The sequence below is a fragment of the Lissotriton helveticus genome, chromosome 1_1, assembly GCF_964261635.1.
Source record: "Lissotriton helveticus chromosome 1_1, aLisHel1.1, whole genome shotgun sequence".
Classification (NCBI taxonomy): Eukaryota; Metazoa; Chordata; class Amphibia; order Caudata; family Salamandridae; genus Lissotriton; species Lissotriton helveticus.
In genome coordinates this window covers 44,564,192-44,587,886 of record NC_136057.1, presented here as the reverse complement: position 1 = coordinate 44,587,886, position 23,695 = coordinate 44,564,192, and the positions used below count along the sequence as shown (strand labels likewise).

At 47.3% G+C, this 23,695-nt stretch overlaps 1 protein-coding gene across 1 annotated transcript; it reads right to left on the bottom strand.

Moving 5' to 3' along the window:
* Positions 1–1,014: 1,014 nt before the first annotated feature.
* LOC144757787 (uncharacterized) lies at positions 1,015–23,372 on the bottom strand. Its single transcript, XM_078646399.1, has 2 exons — positions 22,016–23,372; positions 1,015–1,958 (listed from the first exon to the last, which is right to left on the bottom strand). Exons 1-2 carry the CDS (start codon positions 23,370–23,372, stop codon positions 1,015–1,017), a joined length of 2,301 nt encoding a protein of 766 aa, XP_078502525.1.
* Positions 23,373–23,695: the final 323 nt, after the last annotated feature.

Genomic DNA, 23,695 nt, shown 5'->3' with positions numbered 1-23,695 from the left:
ATACTCCTACCCACACAGTGGGGTTTTGTACTGTCTGTTGGAGATGGAATTGGCTTTACTGTGTATGATGTATGCTGTCTTTTTTTTTCTTTTCAAAATGATAATAAAATTGATTATCAAATCCCACCATAATAAACCATCTCAAAACATTGTGAAATGTGTCACAGTCTCAACAGTTAAAACTGCAGAATGATATGGTTGGTGCCTCCTTTGTATGTTGTTAGAATCTGGACAGCCATGAATCCTCTTTTGATCTCTCAGCCTGGATGGGTTGTACAGAATATTTACACAGCCGGTCTGAAGATACTGATAGCGAGTAGTAGTTCCTGCTTTAGTGATGAACGGAGTTTATATTTGTTGTACTCAAGTGGTTATGGATTCCTATTTCTTCTCCTAGTTTCTTTTTCCATGTGCTCAGGTCTTTCAATAATTTTTTGTTGAATCCCAGAAGTTATGTCTATCAGGATAGTTTATGATCCACAGTTGGTAACATGTCCTCAACACTGCACACATTTCATGAGAGTCTGACAGGTTTAATTCGCAGTGAAGCAGCCTCTGTGAAGTTTATTGCTTGGTGAAGTGACGTTAGTGACGTGGAAGAACCTACATTCTTTTTGGAAAGCTGCGAACGTTAGAGTTTGTCCTTTAACTCAAAGCTCTTCTGACATTCAGAGGAAAGGGAGGATCTCAGCCCAGAAGTATTGTTAGATGTCATAGGAGGTCTAACTTCAGCTGTAGATTCTTAGATGATGTAGAAGATCACATTTCTTTTTTTTAATGAAGGTTTTTTGGCAGTGCTTGGAGAAGGCTTCCATCTTGTAAGTGTTACTTGAGGTTGCTGAGCACCACCTTTTGTTTACAGCAGTTTCCATTTCCTGTACGGCGCCATGGCCGTCGCCTGTGTGTTCTTTGGTGGAGTACAAGGCTTGCCTTAAGATCAAAGCTCTTGCTTCACACAGTGCAGTGATAAAGCCTCTGGTCTGTGTATATGCTTTGATGCCGTACAAGGGACCTCTACTCACACACAGTGCAGTTATAAGGCCTCTCTCCAGTGTGTATGCTTTGATGGCGTACAAGGGCTGCCTTAAGAGTAAAGCCCTTGGAACACACAGTGCAGTGATAAGGCCTCTCTCCTGTGTGTACGCTTTGATGGCGTATAAGGGCTGCCTTAAGAGTAAAGCCCTTGGAACACACAGTGCAGTGATAAGGCCTCTCTCCTGTGTGTACACTTTGATGCTGTACAAGGTACGCCTTCCGAGAAAACCTTTTGGAACACACAGTGCAGTGATAAGGCCTCTCTCCGGTGTGTGTTCTTCGATGCAGTACAAGGTGTGCCTTCCGAGAAAAGGGTTTGGAACACACAGTGCAGTGATAAGGCCTCTCTCCTGTGTGAGTTCTTTGATGCCGCACAAGGGTTGCCTTCTGAGAAAAGGGTTTGGAACACACAGTGCAGTGATGAGGCCTCTCCCCGGTGTGTGTTCTTTGATGCAGTACAAGGTGTGCCTTCTGAGAAAAGGGTTTGGAACACACAGTGCAGTGATAAGGCTTCTCTCCTGTGTGTACGCTTTGATGTTGTAGAAGATGTCCCTTCTTAGTAAAACTTTTCTCACAGAAATCGCAGTGAAAGGGCCTCTCTCCTTTGTGAGTTTTTTCATGCGTTGCCTTATCAGCAAACCTCATTTCATGCTCAGTGTAGGGATACCGATCTGTGTGTGTTTGTTCATGCAGTAAAAGATGCATCTTTCCAGTAAATGTTTTCTTACACTCAGCACAGGCATAAGCTCTTAGGTTGGTGTCTATTCTTTTCTGCCTTGTAAGTAGTGTTTTATTGTTAAAATTCTCCCTGCTCTGTATTCCTTGGTGTTTTCCTTCATTTATTTTATAAGCAAAATTCTTCCTTCCTCCAGAAGCTTTACGTTTCTCTTTCCCATTCATACTTTCTGTCGTCGGCTGCTGTGCTGCAGAATGAAATGAACACTGAGAATTATACATGGGAAATACTTCTTGAAAGAAATGCACAGTTATAATATGAGAAAGGTGGACAGTAATATCTAGGAAGGAAGGAAAATGTTACTACCTGTAAACAATCATTTGCTGCTTGTAGTTCTGCCGTTCACATGTGGTGACCTCTCATGAGTTGGGTTCTGACTACTAAAAAGAATTAATTTAAGATTGAGTTTCGATCTGGAGAACGACTCGTAATCCCATACCAGAATGGCATAATGCATCAGCGCGCAGACTCCAATTAAAATCATTGTGTTGTTTTCTCCATCGGAGTACAACTGCTTATATGTGTAAAATAAAAAAAATAAACTGCTTAATCTGAGCAACCTATATACTTTACAACCATACAGCAAGTGTGTGATGCATGTGAGCCTGCAACATGACAAGCAGATAGTATTTGCAAGTGAGTAACATTTTCCATTTGCAGCAGCTGTGGCACATCACAGGTTGTGCCATAACTTAAAAGAATCGGTAAGGTCCAGAACGCCGCAGCCAGGCTCATTCTAGGGACACCACGCCACAAACATATGACCCAACACCTACAAAGCTTATACTTGCTCCCCGTTGAGAAGAGTATCACTTTCAAACTCCTCATCCGCGCCTACAAATCCCTCAACAACATCGGACCCACATACCTCAACGACCGAACATGTTGATGTCACCAGAGAAATATTTTATGAAAGGATGCACAGAACCACATGTTTCTGCTTTACAAATATCTACTAGAGGTATGTTGGGTAGAAAAGCCATGGTTGCATCTTTATCACACGTGGACTCAGCCTGTGGTATTTCTATGTGGTGTCTCCGCTAGGCCCGGGCGGTAAATTCAGTTCCACTTGCGGAATTTGTGGAATTTGGGTAATTTCACATTCCGCGGAGAAAGTGGAATTGCCAAAACCTCCGCAATCCGCGGCTTTGTAGAATTTTTTGCTTGTTCAGGTTTTCAAAATGTGTGTTCACAAGATATTTCCCCCCGGGCACGCAAACAGGAAAAAAGCATTGTGAACGAGCGGAAGAAGTAATTCCGCGTGTTTGCAGAATTCTGTGTGCTCACAGACATATTTTATGCTGTGCTTTGCGTAACACGACTACGCAAATTCCGCCCACCCCTAGTCTCCGCACGAGTAGAAAACAGAATATACCAAACTGTGCCAGTGCAAAAAACTGTCTTATTTTTCATACATTTTCAATTCTGAAAATGTAGAGCATGAGCGCATGTTTAACACTGGGTGCATATTTATCTTTGTCTTTGTAAACTTGCAGGAACTGTTCATCTAGTAATGGGTCATGTAGTTTGCTAACTGTTTGAGGAAGTGACTGCTACTAGGTAGACCACTATCTACATTAAGGCTTGCAGTGATGTAGTGGCTTAAAAGGTGGACTTGTTACTCTTGATAAAACCTTAACTGGATGCCAGGGGTGCTCTGGTGGGATAACCATTCTCAACTCTCCCATGAACATTTTCACAAGAGTTTTTCAAAAGTATTCAAGCCAGCTTCTTTATGTATGTATGTATGTATATGTTATTTCTATACTGCAATCCTAGCTTGAAGCTAGAGCCAATGATAAACATAAATTATTTTTAAAGAAGGAAGTCCTCAACTCTTTCCTAAATGGGAGCAATGTTGGGCGGTCCTGATTGATACAGGGATGTTGTTCGAGATAATGAGTTCATAGATGGAAAAGGCCTGCTAACTTGTTTTTTTTGTTACAGTTCTAAATCTGCAGTCCGATGGAGTTCGCCAACCTCACATTTGTTGCACTTGAAAATAAGAGCTGAACTTAAGGACAACAAGAATGACGAACAAGTGATAAGGATCCCCTGCGGCTACAAAATCACCCGCAAATACAGCGTCGACCGACCAGGAGAAGGCAAAGCCATCATCCCCAAGAACACCCACCAACTGACCACTTACTCGAATGACTCAACGACTACCATGGAACACCTCCCCTTCCAGATCCAGAGCAACCCCAACACCACCCTCCATGGCTCCCAAATCTACAGGACCCCCGGCCCCCACCCTTCAATGATGCCATTGAAGACCTCATCGCACCCCAGGCTCTAGCATCCACCGATTACATCCTACTCGGAGACCTCAACTTCCACTTGGACAACCCCAGTGACCAAAACACTGACACCCTACTGGAGAACCTCGCCAATATCGGACTCAAGCATCTAGTCACCACATCGACCCATACAGCCAGACACACGCTAGACCTTCACCTACAGCCACACCACTGAACTCCTCTGGACCAACCCGCACTGTGTGCACTTAGCCATTCCCTCCGTTCACCATCCCCCTCTCCCCCCCCATGACCCATCTGTTATAGCTGGAACAAGGCAACCGAAGAACTTCTCATCAACTTTCTCAGCATGACCGCACCACCAGCAGACGCCAACACTGCAGCACACAACCGTCACCAATGGATCTCCAACTGAGCTGACACACCAGCACCCCTCAAGAAAACACCAGGCAGGCAAAACTTCAAGAAAGCCATCTGCTTAACTTCAGCCCTCCACAAGTCCAAACGTACCAGCAGACAACTCAAGAAGAGATAGAAAAACAACAAAATCCCAGAAACCCAAGCAACCTTCAAAACCGCTGTCAACGCACACCACCTTCTCCTTAAAACCACAAACAAAAACGGCCATCAAAGACAGAATCAAACGCACACAACAGCACAAAAGTCTTTGCCATCGTCAAAGAGTTCGCTAGACCCAACAGCGAGACCACAGATGTCTCACCCTCCCTAAGACCTCAGCAACAAACTCAGCACATTATTCCACCACAAGATCAGGCAGAACTATGACAACTTTGACACCCAAGACCCTGCTACAATGCCTGCCACCACCGCACACAACAAGGCCTTACCTCAACATATCGTGCTCAAGGGGACTCCACTCACCACAGATGACACACTCACGACAATGCAGGGCATCCACTCCCACTGGATCTTTGCCCACATCACATCTTCCATTGAACAGCCGCAGCACCAGCTGCTCCATCAAAACTGTCACCTTCCCTGCCAGCTGAAAACACGCCGCGTTCAACCCCTGCTGAAGAAGCTGTCTGCCGACCCGACAGACCTCAAGTACCTCAGACCTATCTCCCTAGTCCCCCCCCCTTGCCAAGGTCATCAAAAAGGCCATCAATGCCCAATTCTCCAAGTTCATTAAAGCAAGCTATGTCCTGAACAAATCCCAATCTGGCTTCCAAAGCAATTATAGCACCGATCCCGGACTCCTCGCCGCCATCGACGACATCCCCTCCCTCCTCGAATGGGGCGATGCCGCCACCCTCATCCTACTGGACGTCTCGGCCACCTTCGACAACATCTCCCACTGCACCTAATCACAAGATTCCAGGACGCTGGTATCCACGAAAAATGCAGAAAGAACAATTGATGGACAGAATGCAGAACAATGCCATACATTCACCCCATTTCAGAGATCTGGGCCTCAATCCATCATTTTTTTGCTCACCATGCGATTCCAGTTTGTACTCAGCCATATGCAAATTCGTCTTGACCCTGCGCCCAATTTGAACAGTCCGGTATCAACGACAAGGCACTGGACTGGATCCACTCCTTCCTGACCGGCCGAACACAGAGTGTCAGACTATCCTGTTCCTCTCAGAACCTACAAAGATCAGCCGTGGAATGCCCCAGGGATCCTCCCTGAGCCCCACCCTCTTCAACGTCTACATGCCCCCCCCGCACCCCCACAGCCATTGTCAGAAACCACAGACTCAACATCGTCTCCTAAGCCAACAACATCCAGCTGATCCTCTCCCTCACCAATGAACCTACAGCCACCTGATTCAACTTTCATAGCGGAACGAAGGTCGTTGCTACCTTGATGAAAGACAGCTGCCTCAAGCTCAACTCAGACAAGACCAAAGTACTCATCCTGTGACCCGCCCCCTCAGCCTGGGACGACTCCTGGTGGTCCGTCGCACTACGAACCCCTCCCACTCCTACAGACTGTGTACACAACCACAGCATCATACTCGATTCCTCACTCACAAAGAACCACCATATCAACGCTGTATCCTCATCCTGCTTCAAACGACATTCAGCTGGATCCCCATAGAGCCTAGAAAGATGGTCACACACACACTCATCACCAGCAGACTTGACTACGGTAATGCACTCTACGTAGGCGTCACTTAGAAACAGCTCACGAAACTACAGAACGTCCAAAACGCCACAGCCAGACTGGTCCTAGGCATCCCCTGCTGCAGCCACATATCAGCACCTCAGACAACGCCACTGGCTCCCAATCATCAAGAGAATCCCCTTCAAGCCTCTCACACATGCCTACAAAGCTCTCCACGACATAGGACCAGCATACCTGAACCACTGCCTCACATTACATGTACCCGCCTTCTCCTACCTCAGGCAATCCCTGTCGCTGCTCCAATTCAGGAAGGACTTCAGGACCCGGTTCTTCTACTGAACATCCACGCCCTGAGGATCAGTACCCCCCCCCCACTCCGCTCAGCGCCTTAAGACCCTCAGGGGTGAGGAGCTGCACTATACAAACTCCGGATTAATTGAGCAATGCCTGCTTTTGGGAATAGAGCCCACTGGGTCTGTGAAACTGAATATATCAGAGGATCTGATCCAGTATGAATACTGTGTACACGTGGGCCAATATGTGATTGTAGGAAATCATATGCGCACTGGGGTTCTCACTCTGGTATTACCGCAATGACTTGCATTGTATTATTATACCCTCACTGTCGAGTCCCAAGTGATATATTCATAGATAGTCAGTCAAACATTTACTTTATTTGGTTAATCATAACCATAAAGCATACATATACAAAAAAGACTGACATAGATAGGGTTCTACTCTTCTGCAATGGAACAGAGCATCGAATAATACATTGTGATACTTGCTGCCATAGTTCTAATTTCACCCGCTCCCCTCTAGTTTGCTCAGCTGCCAAGGGCCAGGCGCTATTGCTTGGACTCATTATGATCCACCACAAAAGAACGACATAATCTGATGGACCCACATGCATTTACATAGTAGCAACAAACTGCTGGATGCTATAGAAACAATAATTTAATTATACATTTGTGACAGGTCGAGTTGAAGTCCCATTTCTATATTAACTGACGACAGAACCAAAGCGGATACCGAATACCATGAAAATGAATGTAAAGCTCTAAACACTCTATGAATGAACAAAGATGATTATAATGAACCCATTGTTAGTATGGTGCATTGGTGCACAAAACAAATATATCCTAAAAATGATTGTGATTGATGATGTGAAAAGGAGTAGCAATGAGTATTGATTGTCTATTGCGGACCAAAAGATGCAGATCTATGGAGATTAGGGCACTTCACTTGAGGTAGAGAAAGGCTTGTTGTTAAGCCACAACGCATCACTACGACACTTGCTGAACACAAACAAGCATTTGCAATGCAATAGGTCTCGCATTAGGAAAGTTTGAGCTATTGGTATTGTAAATGACAATTTTTTTATTTATGTGTTGGTTTTAAAAATAACGAAATTAATAGCTTTGTCATTTACAATGCCAATAGTTATAATTTTTGCAAATGTGACACCTATAGCATTTGAAATGCAATATGTGTTGTATCTACGTGACTTACATGTAGTGATATTACAAATAACAATGGCTTTTAATTTTTTTATTAATTAATACTTAAATAAAAATTATTGTAATTTATAATGGCAATAGCTTAAACTTTTGTAAATAACTTATGAAGATTATGTTCAGTGTATTTTATTGTGACGAAAATCCAAGAACATATTTGAACCAGTTATTATTGAATGGTTGCACAGATTGATGCTGTGGTGGCGCTGAGTGATGATGTGGCATTCAGTGATGCTGTGGTGGCGCATAGGGACGTTGTGGTGCCCCTGAGTGATGCTGTGGTGCCCCTGAGTGATGCTGTGGTGGTACTGAGTGATGCTGTGGTGATGCGATAGAGTGAGGGCGATGGATAGAGTGAGAGCAATAGATAGATAGAGTGGGGAGAGGGGAGATGGAGGGGAGAGAGGGGAGTGAGGGGAGTGAGGAGAGAGGGGAGTGAGGAGAGATGGGATAGAGAGGGAGGGGAGAGAGGGATTGGAGAGTGAGGAGAGGGGAGAGTGAGGAGAGGGGAGAGGGAAGAGTGAGGAGAGAGGGGAGAGTGAGGATAGAGGGACTGGAGAGAGGGAGGGGAGAGAGGGAGTGAGGAGGGGAGAGTGAGGAGAGAGGGGGGAGAGGAGAGAGGGGAGGGTAGAGAGGGAGGGTAGAGGAGAAAGAGGGGAGAGTGAGGAAAGAGGGGGAGGTAGAGAGGAGAATACTGAGGAGAGAGAGGAGAGTGGTGAAAGGGGAGAGTGGTGAAAGGGGTGAGTGGTCAGGGGGAGAGTGATGAGAGAGGATAGAGTGGTGAGAGAGGAGAGAGAGGGGGAGTGAGGATAGTGAGGAGAGGGGAGAGGTTGAGGAGAGGGGAGAGGGGAGAGGGAGGAGAGAGGGGAGTGAGGAGAGGGGAGAGAGGGAGGGGAGAGTGGAGGGAGGGGAGAGTGGTTAGAGGGGAGAGTTGTGAGAGGGAAGAGTGAGGAGAGAGGGAGGTGAGAGAGGGAGTGGAGAGTGAGGAGAGGGAAGAGTGGTAAGAGAGGAGAGAGTGGTGTGAGAGGAGAGAGTGGTGTGAGAGGAGAGAGTGGGGAGAGTGAGGATAGTGAGGAGAGGGGAGATTGAAGTGAGATGGAGGTGAGAGAGGGAGGGGAGAGTGGTGAGAGATGGGAGAGTAGTGAGTGGGGGGAGTGATGAGAGAGGATAAAGTGGTGAGAGAGGAGAGAGTGGGGGGAGTGAGGATAGTGAGGAGAGGGGGATAGTGAGAAGAGGGGAGAGTGAGGAGAGGGGAGAGCTAGAGAGGAGAGGGGAGAGAGGAGGGGAGAGAGGGGCGAGAGGAGGGGAGAGTGGTGAGAGGGGATAGTGGTGAGGGGAGAGTGGTGAGAGGGGAGAGTGGTGAGAGGGGAGAGTGGTGAGAGGAGAGTGGTGAGAGGGGAGAGTGGTGAGAGTGGTGGGAGGGGACAGAGTGGAGAGTGGTGAGAGGGAGGATGGAAGGGCTTCGCTGGGATGGAAGGGCATGTTCTTCACTTTGCACAGAAAATACGTTCATAATCCGTTCCTAAAGTTGTCACAGTATCTGTTTTTCTCTGCTGAAATGATTTAGCGGTCTCGTTTTTCGTCTCTTAAAAATGGAAAATATCAATGACAGCATCTGTCGAAAGCTAAAAAAGAAAGTCGTTTTAGGCCCTACAATTTAAAAGTGATGTATAACATACCTTTCATCGGTAAGGGAGATGGCCGTAGCAGGGTCAGGCAAACGAGGCCACCTCTGTTATTACAGCTGTGCTTGTTGCCTGCCGTGGCTTTTGTCCACACAAATGTGCGTTTTCAGGACCATAACATGAACAAATCAGGATAGGGTACGCAATTTGAAATTTGTAGCCATGCCTAAGAGAAACAATCAACCCGGCGCATGACAGGATTCTACAACAGTGCGGAACACAGACAAACAAGCAGTCCGATTAATCGAGATCCCTGTAGGCATGACAAAACCAAACCGAGGAAACCGGTCACCATGAGAGTTTTTGCAAAACTAGCGATTCTTTATGCAAAACAGACACTCTTGTGTCAGAACTGCAGCAAGCAAGCAGTCTCCACGAGCTGACCTCTGTATTTCGGAACCTATTTCTCCAAGCATGCCTGTACCTCTATTACCGAGCCCTGCTCCATGACTCTCAATGAGTCGCTGTATTATTGTAGGTGATGTCCTAGCTTTCCAGGACACTTTTCAGTTCTATGAAGGACACAGACGAGGATTAGGCTCGTCTTTCTTTATTAGCACAGCAGCATTCTTAAAGAAATTCACCTACAACACCAATAAAACCAAAGTGATGCTCCACTTTGACCACTCTGCAGTAAAAAAAACAAGTGAGGCATTTAGTGTGGGACGCGGGTAGTTATTAAGGGTATTTGGCAATGGGTGGTGAGACTGCATGCTGACCTCCCATCCGCTAGTGCTCACATAAGAGAGTTTTAGAGAAACAATCCTGGCACTCGTAAACTCTCTTAGTGAAAAAAGCGGCCGCAAAATGAAATTAAAAGCGGCCGCGAAAATGAAATTAAAAGTGGCCGGGAAATGCTCTCACCATTGCGGGGGCGGGGGGCGTATTCCTTTGAAGTGTGAAGCAGGGGGCGGGGGAGCGGATCCCTTTGAAGTCTGGAGCAGGGGGCTGACGCCAAGGCTCGAGCATATGGGGTGTAAAAAAAAAGTCTTTGGAGTGGCATTGCGCAGAGGGGGGTGGGGGAGAGCATTCCTTTGAGATCTGAAGCTCTGGGCATTGCTGTGGCGGGTCTGATGCGATGATGCGAGGCGGCTCGGGAGCAAATGGCAAGCTCGTGCATGGGCACATGCTCTCTGCGTAATCCGCCTGCCAAAGCCCCTTGGTCAGCTTTCCTGATCCACCTCTATATGTCAAGCTGCAATACTTGCGCATTGGCAGGTCTCGACCTAATTAGGAATCTAGGAGTACTGGCTTGGACCTCTTCTGTGGGGAGTTGAGTAAATACGAGTTACGAGTCTACACACACACAGCGCAGTGGCAGTAGTTCTAGTTAGGTCAGAGTTTCCATAGGAAGAGTGTTTTCGTATCACTAATAACTTAAGTCCCGTTTGACTTAAGGTTAAAAGTAACATTATAGTTAGGTGTTGAAATGCTACAAAAACTAATGTTAAATAACCAAAACAAACACTTATATTTACCAACAATAACCCAAACTAGAACTTGAGCCCCCGCCATGCACTGCTTATGACCTCATATATTACATCACAACTGACAATATTGAGGACACCATACAGACATTCTGACACTGTCCTATTGAGTGTGTTGACATTAAGTAATTCAACATGCTTGACAATTTTCTATTATCAACTTAAAGACTTCGGATTGATCCAGATTATAAGTCCAGAGGTTGGCAAGTATACGTTTGCTTCTGTAGGGCTCCATGGGATCAACGCTAGGAAGATTAGTCAAATACACTGAACACATCCTGGAGATGGGCATCACAGCTGCAACCTCAGAGTCATGCCTACAGGACTAGAATGAGATAAACCACCTCTAAGTGGGACACCCCTACATTTTATATTATTCAATATTCAGTAATGCCTGAAAATCTTTAGTTAAGTACTACAAATAAATATGCACAGCTTATAAAATGTCTCTAGAACACTGTGTCACAACTACTTAACTTGGGCCAGAAATCCAGGTTGTTAATGAATTGTCAACAGCTACTTTGGCCTTTTTCACAGATTTTCTTTTGAATGGGCTTAAAGCCAGAGCCTACTTTCAAATATACCTCTGTCACCCACGTGAGGTGCACTCAGATATTACCTTTTTCAATATGGAGTAATTCTTCCATCTGAATGTTAGCGATTTGAAAAGCATGCACAGTATAGTTTTTAAAATGCACATTTACACTTGTCTCTTGGGCTTACACTATTTTCATGCTATTGACTTCCACATGTACATTGAGTAACGTTATGCTGCATATGACTATGATGTCATCAGTGATGTCATCAGTAATGCTGTTTGAGAGGTCAAAAGTGATCTCATCAATGATGTAATTTAACATATCATGATTGAAGTAATATGTGAGGGCACAAGCAGAGTATGATGGGGGCACATGTAATGGTTAGATCAGTAAATTATACCTGGTGAACTTCAGGTTTGTTTTTTGTTCCCTTTTACCTTATTTCAACACCCAAGTAAGAGAGAGAGAAAGAGAGAGATCGGTTTGGGGTGATTCGTCAAGCAGGGGCCAAGAAAAAGGGGAGTGGGGGTTCCCAAAACACGATTTCCCCATGTAAATTCCCACAGGATTTTCGACAGGACTACAGCCCAAACCGCTGAACGGAATTACACCACGTTTCTTTGTTTTTCGGTGTAAATCTGTTGAGTAGTTTTGGAGTTCTTTAAGAAAAAAGATTTATGTATATATTGAGAGCGGATCCACGCGCCAACAGCAATGCTGTGATTGTCTGGCTGGAACCTTAGCAAAAAGTTGCAGCCGCCATTTTGTGAATTGGGACATGGGTTTCGGGGTAGGGCAATAAAGTGTAAATAGGATATGAGGGGTCAGGATAGGTGTATCCTGACCCCATGGGACTTATGTAGGAGTCTGTGGGGGGCCCCTCTTGGGAAGGAAATTGCCCAAAAACATTGTATTTTTGCCGCAGGAGGATCCACCACGCCGGTTAGCGCGCACCCACCGTGTGAATCGGTGGAGATTTACGGATCCAGAGCCCAATTAAAACAAGTATTGGCACAGACAATAGGCCTTGCTGTTTGGGCAGCATAGACTAAAAAAGCTACTTAAAAAAATTGATATTCACATTTTATTTTCTCTTCGCTCAACAGGAAAAAGCTTTGACACAGCTGTTTTGGGTATTTAAAATAATTCTTTTTCAGGCAAGTAAATCTGATTTTGCACCCCCTGCTTTTATTGCATTTTCACTAAATTGCTACTTTCCTAATTATTTTCAAAATAAAGTGCTAAATCCACAAACCAAGAATTATAAACAGGCCCTGATTTTCACAAGAGGATATTCTTCTCGTTTGCTGGAACTAACCCCAGCGTGTTTCCGTTTGTGCAACGTGAAGTTGTTGCATGGTAGTGCTGTTTAACTGCAAGGAAATGCATCTGTGGTTTGTTTTTGGTTCTGGCAGGCCACACCACGGCCATAAATGAAAGATAAAGAGAGAGGCAGAGACTGGGGCATTGAAAGAGGCAGACACCATCAGTGGAAGAGAGAGAGCGGAAAAGCAGAAAAGAGGCAGACACGGGCGCAGTGAAAAAGACAGAGATTCTGGGGCACAGAGAGAGGCAGAGACAAGGTATGGAAAGATAGAGATGAAAAGTTCCTGGAAATGATAGAGGCAGACAGTAGAATAGAACAACAGAGACAGTGAAAGAAAGATGCCATGGAAAACAAAGTCGAGTCTGAGAGGTTTGCACTGCTTCCGCAGTCTGTAATGGCAGATCTGCTAACATCGGGGTGGCACAAACAGAGCTTCAGGCCCTAATGATCCCTTTATTGGCCCTGCCCTGGGTACCACAGGAACCACATTCCAGTGACTTACAAGCGGGTTAAAGTCCTTGCCAATTGGGGTTACCAATTCACATGTAACAGTTTTTGGGAGAGAGCACAGGCTCAGGGGTCTGGTTAGCAGGTCAAAGCCATCAGCATTGGGAAAAAGTGTGGGGTTGCAGGGGTAACCTTACAAAAAGGGCACTGTCCTACATCATCCTTTAACCATAATAGATCTGATTGATAACCTCGCCAACCTCAGACTGAAGCAACTTGTCACAATGCCCACCCACTCTGCCGGCCACACGCTCGACCCCGTCTTCTCCTCAAGCCCATACGTCTCCATCAGCCACACCACCGAACTCCTCTGGACCGACCACCGCTGCATCCACTTCGCCTTCCTGAAACCCACCACACACCACTGCACCCAACAGATCCCCCGCCGCTGCTAGAGCAAAATCCCCGAAGACCAACTACACGCCAACCTCGCTCTCAGCCCACCCACCGAACCCTCGAACACAGACAACTTAGCCCACAGCCTCAGACGCTGGATCGAGAACTGTGCCAACACCCTAGCCCCGCTGAAGAAACCCCCCCCACAGAGACACCAGGAAGAGGGCCAGCTGGTTCACCCCAGAACTCCTAGCCTCCAAGCAAGACTAGAGAAGAAATGACACAGTGAACAAACTCCGGATAGCCACGCAGGACACAAGGACACTATCCGCAACCACCACCACCTCATCAGGGTGGCCAAGAGGACCTCCTTCAAAGACCGCCTCAACAACAACGCACACAATAGCAAGGAGCTCTTCAACATCGTGAAGGAACTCTCAAACCCCAGCTCCAACACCTACGACATCCCATCGTCGCAAGCCCTGTGCGACTCCCTCGCCACCTTCTTCCACCGCAAGATAGTAGACATCCCCGACAGCTTCAACACCCAGACAGCACCAACAGACAGCAACAGAACAGACCCTCCGTACACCATTGACCACGACCCCCTGCTAGCCTGGGCCAGCGTGAGCATTGATGACACCATCAAGACCATGCGCTCAATCTACTCCGGCTCTCCATCAGACCCATTCCCGCACCACGTCTTCAACAGAGCAAGCAGCTCCATCACACCCCACCTGCACAACGTCATCAATCTCCCCCTCGAGACCACGACCTTCCCAGAGATCTGGAAACACGCCGAGATCAACGCCCTACTCAAAAAACCTAAGGCAGACCCAAGAGACCTCAAGAACTTCCGGCCCATCTCTCTGCTTCCCTTGCCGGCTAAGGTCATCAAGAAAACTGTCAACACACAGCTAACCCGATTCCTTGAAGAAAACAGAATCCTGGACCCTTCCCAGTCAGGGTTCCGCAGCAACCACAGCACTGAGACTGCCCGCATCGCCGCCACCGATGACATCAGGACCTTGCTGGACAGTGGCGAGACCACATCACTCATCCTCCTAGACCTCTCTGCCACCTTCAACACCATCTGCCACCGCACACTACGCGCACGCCTCCACGCCGCAGGGATCCTAGACAAGGCTCTGGATTGGACCACCTCCTTCCTCTCCAGCAGAACCCAGAGCGTCCGCCTCCCCCCAGCCTCCGAGATCATCTGTGGCATACCCCAGGGATCCTCCCTCAGGCCGACACTATTCAACATTTACATGGCCCCGCTCGCACACGTAGCCCGACAGCACAACCGCAACATAATATCCTACGCCGATGACACTCAGCTGATCCTCTCCCTCACCAAGGACTCCATCACCGCCAAAGCAAACCTCCACGAAGGAATGAAGGCCATCGCCGACTGGATGAAGACCAGCCGTCTGAAGTTGAACTCAGACAAGACTGAGGTCCTCATCCTCAGCTCCAACCCTTCAGCCTGGGACGACTCCTGGTGGCCAACTGCACAGGGGGCAGCCCCGACACCCACCGACCACGCACGCAACCTGGGAATCATCCTCGACTGAACGCTCTCAATGACCAAGCAAGTCAACGCCATCTTTTCCTCCTGCCTCAACACCCTCCGCATGCTCCGCAAGATCTACAGATGGATCCCGACAGATACAAGAAAGACAGTCATCTAGGCCCTCGTCAGCAGCAGACTCAACTACCGAAACGCCCTCTACGCGGGAGGCCCCACCAAGCTCATCAAACTACTACAACGCATCCAAAACGCCTCGGCACGACTAATCCTCGACGTAACACACCACGGCCACATCACCCCCCCACCTGAGAAACCTGCACTGGCTCCCTGTCAACAAGAGGATATCCTTCAAGCTCCTCAACCACGCACACAAGGCACTCCACAAGACTGGCCAAGCCTACTTCAACAGACGGCTCTCCTCCTACATCCCCCACTACCAGCTTACCTCCAACGACCTCTCACTCGCCACCGTCCCGCGCATCTGAAGAACAACCACTGGTGGGAGATCCTTCTCCGACCTCGCCACCAAGACATGGAACACCCTCCCACTGAGCCTACGACAGACCCAAGACCTGCTGACCTTCAGGAGGATACTCAAGACCTGGCTGTTCGATTAGTAGCACCCCCACCCCCCAGCAGACCCCTCGCGGGTATGTAGTGCGCTTTAAAAATGATTGATGATTGATAATAGATGAAATGACAACACTTGCTAGAGCAAACATCTTCTCAAAATTGGATATGAAGACAGATGATGACATTTGTAGTTCCTGAAGGAATAAATCAGTATTACACAATGCCATTTGGTCTGGCCCCTCCAGCAGCCATGTTCCAAAGAAGGATGGCAGAGGAGGTGAATGGTCTCTCTGAAGTTTTCGTTTTCCAAAACAATGCTTTGATTTTCGGCAAAGATTTAGATAAGCATATGCGTACACTTTGAATATCTTGAGAGCCTTCCTGAAAAGAGGTTTGAGATTTAAAAAAAAAAAGATAAATGTATGATTGGATGAATAATTTGGGCATGTGGTTTCAGCTAAAGAGATTTCACTATGGCCTGGCCTGTTGACAGTCACTAAAATACCTGTTCCAAAACACTGTGACCAACAACTTGAGTTTAAGGGAATTGTGGGAGGGATGGGCGGAAATAGAAGCTATGAGGCTTTAGGAGTTTATCAATTGTTCTGGTTTATTTGTAGTTTGTAGAGAAAATCATGGGTTCTTGAGCTGCTGTCCTGGCGGGTGATCGGAGAGTCTCTTCTGGTGTGTGTTCCTGTATCCTGGTGATTCCTGATATCCCCTTTGACTGTCCGTCCCCCAGATGGCTTGAAAGTAAAAGAACAAAAAAAGGACAACGAGACTCAGGTTCTCGGAAAATTACTAGGTCAGGAGATGGGAAAGTGCCCGTCACCACACCACGTTGTGTATGAAGTGGGGGTTAACACCTATTTAATACGGCCCTGGGCTTAATGGCCCCCCGTGTAGGTAATTCAAGCCGAGTCACTCAGTAGTTATAGGAAGAGAATCACCAGAGACGAGTAATAGCCCAAGACATCGGTAAACGGTGAAAGAAAAATAAAGGCAGACACCAAGGAAATATCCTCATGAAAGAAAAGACAATATGTGGCTTACTTTGGTGCAGTACAACCACCCCTAGACTTCCTCCCTGTACCTCAATATGCTCTCCCCTTCTAGCTTGGTGCAATACAACCACCCCTTGACGTCCTCCCTGTACCTCAATATGCCCTCCCTTTCTAGTTTGGTACCCTCACTTTGCCCGGTTCGCTCACTGTCCAACGTTTTCGCACCTCCTGGGGTTGGTGGGGATCCACCAATCCTCGCTCCACTCCTCTACTTCGTCCGGGTTATCATTGCCGTCGTCGTCCCGTTTTCTCAACGTCTCTTCCCTCTTTTCTCCTCAGGCATCCTGCTGCTACAACTCGATGCACACTCCGGCCTCCTCCTCATCAGGTCTCTCCGCGTCTTCAGTCTCTGCCTTTTCTTTTCTTGTCGGCCTTCCTGATTGGTCCTTATCTGTAAAGCCACCTCCTTCTCCGTAAAGCCACCTCCTCATTGGGTCTCTCCGCGTCTTCCATCTCAGCCTTTTATTTTCTTGTCGGCCTTCATGATTGGTCCTTCTCCGTAAAACCACCTCCTCATTGGGTCTCTCCGCGTCTTCCGTCTCCACCATTTTCTTTTCTTGTCGGCCTTCCTGATTGGTCCTTCTCCGTAAAGCCACCTCCTTCTTCCTGCAAGGTGAGGTCTGGTGCAACAGGTTAACCCTTACCGCCCCCTGGTTTTCGGTGGCATCTCCGGTTTCCATGACGGGTAACGGGGGTTCAGGGCCCTACTCTCGGGGTCCTCCTCACAGGAATGAATGAATTTTATTCAAAATGTACTGAAAATGTTGCGGTGATTGCTGAACCACTTCACAACCTTTTCAATAAGAAGGTTTTATTTATCTGGGGTTGGGGACAGGAGGTTGCATTTGCAGAGATTAGGGGAAAACTGCTCAATGCAGCACTTCCGAGTCCATATCTACCAGGCAATGAGTGCTCTATCACTGATGATACTGGAAGCATTGGCAATGGCGCTATAGTGACTCAAGGCAAAGGAAATGAGGAATGTGCAATGGCATCACACACACTGCGACCACATGAACGTAAACACTCGACCATTGAGCGTGGGATGTCGGACTGCGCGTGGGCAACTGAAAAGTTTAAGTCATCCTTGTGTGGGGACAAGTTCAGAATATGAACTGATAATCAACCTCTTTTGAATGGTAATAATGTGAACACCAGCAGGCTACTGCCAGCTTGGTGAGGTTACGTTCAAAACTTTTGAAACATAATTTTGAGGTCGAACACACTGCAGGAGAGAGGAACAAAAATACTTATTGCTTGCCCCGACTGCCCTGAGGGCAGGAAGATGTGGAACATAAGAACAAAAAGAATGACTGTGAGTTTGTGGAATGTATTGCTGCAAGTATTTGTTGGCCGGGTAAAGACTGTGTGTGGGGGCAAAAGTATAGAAAGACATTGGATGAAGATTCTATTTTACTGAAAGTGATTCATTTCATGAGGAAAGAATGTCCCAATGAAAAACGATTTGTTGTGTGAACTGCAGACCGATGGCCAAGTTCATTCTGTCAGGGGGGAGCCATGAAGGACATTTAGGTGCGATATCTAGCAACAAACGACAGACAATGCACTACTGGTAGCCTGCCATGGACAGGGATGTGGAAAAACTCATTGGAGAGAGTTACCAGTTGTTTGCAAAATGATAAAAGAATGATATAAATGTAAATGTAAAATGTATATGTGCTGGACTTGTAAAGCGCACAGCTGCCCGTAAGCGTCCCGGCGCTTGCTTAGGGAACCCGTCCTGGTATTCCCCTGAGGAAAAAGTGAGGGAAATGTAACAGGAGACATTATGGAGACACAACTGAGGCCTTATAATGGGGCCCATATTAGATTAAATAAACATAAGAAAATATATCACCCCATCCTTTATACTGTAATACAACTAACCCAGCTTGATATTCAGACCACCTTGTACTGTGCACATAACCCTACAGACAACACTTAATCTTGAAACTCCCTTGACCTTGTACGTTGTTCTACATGATGTAGTATGATATAATACAGCCCGCCCTCTCTGACCTGCAGGCCCCCCAGTTCTATTTACAAGTACCTACACACTTCAGAAAAATGACCACTTCTTATCGAATGCTCTGGGTGCCGCGGGTCTTACCCTACCCATTCCACCACTACAGACCTGACTTACAGATCACTTGTCCTCTTCACACTGCCTTCCTGCCCTTCTAAGCGTCAGACCCTGACTGACCCAGAAATCCTCTTATATTTCTGTTATATCGTCCTCCTGGCCTTCGAAACTCCTTTCTTTCCACACTCTCGGCTTTTAAGGTTTACATCATAAGTTCTAGCGAATATATGATATTGGGAGATTTTAATTTCAATCTGGAAGAGCAGGATAACCATGAAACCATTCAACTTACTGCTGACCTCTTAACTCTAGGACTTCGTCAACTGGTAAAGGGAACTACTCATCAGGCGGGACACACATTAGATGACCTATTTACCAACAACCCTGATATATGTGTACTCAATACGCTTCCCCTCACATGGTCAGATCATAGGGCTATTATCTTTGGGATACACACCCGGTCTATTAATCCTCCCCCCTCCAGGCCACGAACAAGGACAGGGGCTCGTTCCTGGAAGAATGTGGACATTCCTCAGATGTCAGATCTTCTGGCACTGCCCCGTCCTATGGGAAGAGGCAACCCTGCTTTATCAGCCTCCGATTTCCAAGATTGGATTCGGAATGCTGCTGATCAAGTGGCCCCGGAGAAGTGTACGAGACCCAACCAAACAACTCCGTCGGCGGCCTGGTACACCGAAGAACTTAGGCTCCATCGACAGCATTGTAGGAACCTAGAAAGGCGTTGGAGGAAATTCTATTGCCCCATAGCCAAGCAATCCTATAAGGATGCCCTTACAATATATAAAAGGGCGATCACAGCTCGAAAAAGTGCCCTTTTCTCTGCTCAAATAGAGAATGCCAAGAACTCCGCAAGAGAACTGTTCTCAGTTGTCACCACACTGTCCACTCCTCCCACTGGACCCGGGGTTAACCCTTCTCAGACCTTCTGTAATGCTCTGTCCACCTTTTTTACTACCAAGGTGGCAGACATATATTCATCTTTTGAGGGGGACATAAGGACCAAACCCAGAGTCTGTGTTAGGGATGAATCAACCTTAGATCATGATTACGATCTTTTTTTTTCTTTTGCCTCCATCACTCAAGACCACATCAGTAGTCTCATTTCCACCATTAAGTCTGGTTCCCCCTTGGACCCTTGCCCTCCCTCTGTGATGGCTAACCTAAGCGAAGTGATCTCGCAACCACTTATGGAAATCTGCAACACTGCATTTCAAACTGGTCATTATCCAACCCCATGGAAGAAAGCGGCGGTTAAACCACTCTTGAAAAAACCCTCCCTGGATCCCACAGCTGTGGCCAGCTACAGACCAATTGTGTGTCTCCCCTTTCCTGCCAAAATGTGCGAATCTCTGATGAACAAACAACTCTCGGAGTTCGTCGACACTCACCAACTTCTCGACGAAACGCAGTTTGGCTTCAGGAAAGGGCACGGAACCGAGACCGCTTTAATAAAGGCCTCAGATGAGATCAGAGCCATCATGGACCAGGGAGGTGTGGCCGTCCTGATCCTCTTGGATCTGTCTGCGGCCTTTGACACGGTCGACCATGCTATTTTGGTCGACCGTGTCGCAGCCCTGGGGATAAACGGCATGGCCAGGGATCTCATTTCATCTTTCCTGGCCAACCGTACCCAGACAGTGAAGTTGGGTGATTTCTACTCTCCTGTCTCTGCACTCCCCTGTGGAGTCCCACAGGGCTCCTCGCTAAGTCCTACGCTATTTAATATCTATGTAGCGGACTTAGCGAGGATAATAAAGGCCCATGGACTGCGACTTACGTCGTACGCAGACGATACCCAACTGGTCCTGGCAATCCACAAGGACGGCCCAGTGGTGGCAGCCAATTTCCAAAAGGCCATGCTTGCGGTTAGCACATGGATGGCCTCCAACTGTCTGAGGCTTAACTCGGATAAAACCGAGATTATGACTTTCGGTAAGCTCTCTCCGGAATGGTCCTCCATCTGGTGGCTTGTCCAGCTGGGCTCTCCACCCGTCCCGGTCGAGAAGGTTAGAAATCTGGGGGTTATTTTTGATAGCAAGTTGTCTTTCAGCCTTCATGTCAACAAGGTTGTGTCATCTGCGTTCTTTATCTTAAAGAAAATCAAGAAATTACTGCCCTACCTCCCTACCTCAGCTGGGAAGACCTTGGTCTCCACCCTAGTCTTTTCAAAAATTGACAATGGGAACGCCCTTTTTTTAAACACTCAGAAACATGTCATAGCGAAACTGCAGTCCATACAAAATGCGGCTGCAAGGATTCTTCTTGACATCCCCCGTCGCCAGTCCACTACTCTTGCCATTCGTCACCTACATTGGCTAAAAGTAGAGAACCAAATTAAATTTAAGGCCCTCTGCATTGCCTATAAGGCAATACAGGGTGTCGGGCCTAGATTTCTGACAGAAGCGTTTCAGCTGTACATCCCCAAGAGGCAGCTTAGATCTGCCAACACCCGCCTTCTTCCAGTGCCGCGCACAAGAACTGTTACATGGGGAGATAGGCGCTTCTTGGTGGCCACACCCAAATTGTGGAATCTGCTGCCGTTGGCGATTAAAACTGCCCCCAATCTGATGAGCTTCCGTAGGCTATTAAAAACATGGTTGTTTAACCAGTAAGCTGCTGTTTGATCGCTCTTAGCCCCTTATGCGCCGAGACACCTCCGGGTATTTGAATGCGCAATAAAAATCTCGAAAATAAATAAATAAATAAATAAATATTCTGAACACTCGAACATCACATAGACCCAGTCCCATCTCTACAGTGCTTTAGTTTGCACTAGCAACAAAAAAGGGCAATGTTACTCTCGGTGAATAACACCTCACTTACATCTCACACTTAGGGGGTGGTGAGTATCGCGGAGCTTCGATTGAAATCACAGATTCTGCCACTAATTCCTCAGAGGTCCTGAGTCCGGAAAGGGGCTTCTCATGCGTGGACCAGAATTCAGGTAATTTTTCATGTGCAGAGTTCCATTTCTTAGCCTATCACTGAACGGGAAGGAGAAACTCCTTTGCAAAAATAAAGGCGATACCAGGTACATGACCGCTTCTAGTGTACTCAAGGCCCTCCCCAAAGATACCAGTCCACACAACTCAGATTTGGCCCCCTGCAGATCTTACTAAAAATCTGGAAAGATCCACTTTGGAGATATTTTATGCTACATTCCCTCAGAACTGTACAAGTTACTTGCCATTCTGCATGTTAATTCAGTACGAACCAAATACCTGGGATGGCTTTGAGCAGCAATCCATCTGCGTCTGTATTTCTTCTCTCCAGTGGGTCTCTAGCGATAGCTCCATCAGTATCAGCAGCATTCTGTGGCAGGAATGATGAGGCTCCAGATGGGCCCTGCACATCAGCACATGTCGGTTGTAGGTCAGAGTTCTCATCTCGGTTCTCACGGCCCAGTGGTTCTTGCTTGTAGTTCTGATCGTAGTCCTCAGGACTCAGTGGTTCTAGCTTGTAGTTCTGATTGTAGTCCTCAGGACTCGGTGGTTCTAGCTTGTAGTTCTGATCGTAGTCCTCAGGACTCGGTGGTTCTAGCTTATAGCCGCGATCTGGACTGGGTGCCTCAAGGTGCATTGGTTCGGTCTTGCAGTTCTGATGTGGTTCATGTGCATCAGAGAGCATCTGCTGCAGGCAGGTGATGTGCTGTAGACTCTGGTCTTCTTGAAATGCTGGGTGTCTGCAGACGTTTTGCCGTTGACCGTCACCATCAAACCACAACAACTCTTGCTTCAGGTGTTCAATTGGTCCCTCTCCATCTGGGAGCACTGGTTGTCTGCAGGGGTTTCGCTGTGGCTCATGTCCCTCATGAAACAGTGGTTGCAGGCAGACGTTCTGTTGTGCGCCCCAACTATCTGCATACAATGGTTCCTTCTTCACGTGCTCCTCTTGTTCGTGTTCCTCTGGTTCTCGTTGTATGCACTGGTCCAGCTGTGGATCCTGCCCGTCATCAAACACTGGTGGAAGACGAAGGCTTGGCTCACCTGGGATGACTTGAACATCTGGAGGAGGGCCCCTGGAGACAGTACCGTCCTGCCGTGGTCCAGGGCCAGCCGGAGACAGAGGTTGGAGGCACTGGCTCTGCTTTGGTTCATGCCCACGAGGAGACAGAGGTTGAAGACACTGATTCGGCTGTGGATCACGACCAGGTGAAGATGTAGATTGAAGGCATGGGTTCACCTCCTTGGCCCTGAGTGAAAGATTGATCGGAGGGGACCTGCTGAGAGGACAATCTCTAACCACCACGGGACCGGCCATCTCCAAAGACAAACCCCCATTCACAAGGTGATCTAGACCCTTTGCTATCCAGATTTGCTCCATAAGCCCAGCGACTCTTGACGGCACGTCCTCTAGGGTATTCTGCAATTTGTCCAGTTTGGCTTCTAACTGCTCCAGCATGGAAAAATGGATCATGTTAGGCAGGTTCCCCGATAGTGGTTCCATCTCACAGTCTCTCTGAGCATCAGTTTGGGATCTTGAAGAAGGCACATTATGGATAGGAGAAGAAGGGAGTGTGGCTCTTACGGGTGAACTCTGCACTTCTCCTATTTGTCTTGGAACCTGCCTTTTCTCCATTCTGAAATTCTGATGTTCAAGTCCTCAGGTGTCTGTGAAGGGGAAGAAAATAGAAAAGACAACACATTATCACAGGACAATTAGGTCAAAATACTCCTTCCTGTCTCATCACACGTTGTTTAAGCTTTAAGTAAAAAATATTCAGTCCAGCTAATGGCTCGAAAGAACTAAATTGTCTCAAGAGCTGGAGAGGATCTACCCTGCTCAAGGTCAAGCCTGTCCTCGAGGACATCAAGAGTTACCCTGCTACACATCTAAACCCGCTCAGTGCTGCCCTCACGTGATATGGTGAGATTTCATGCAGATCCGCTCTGCCCTTCCAG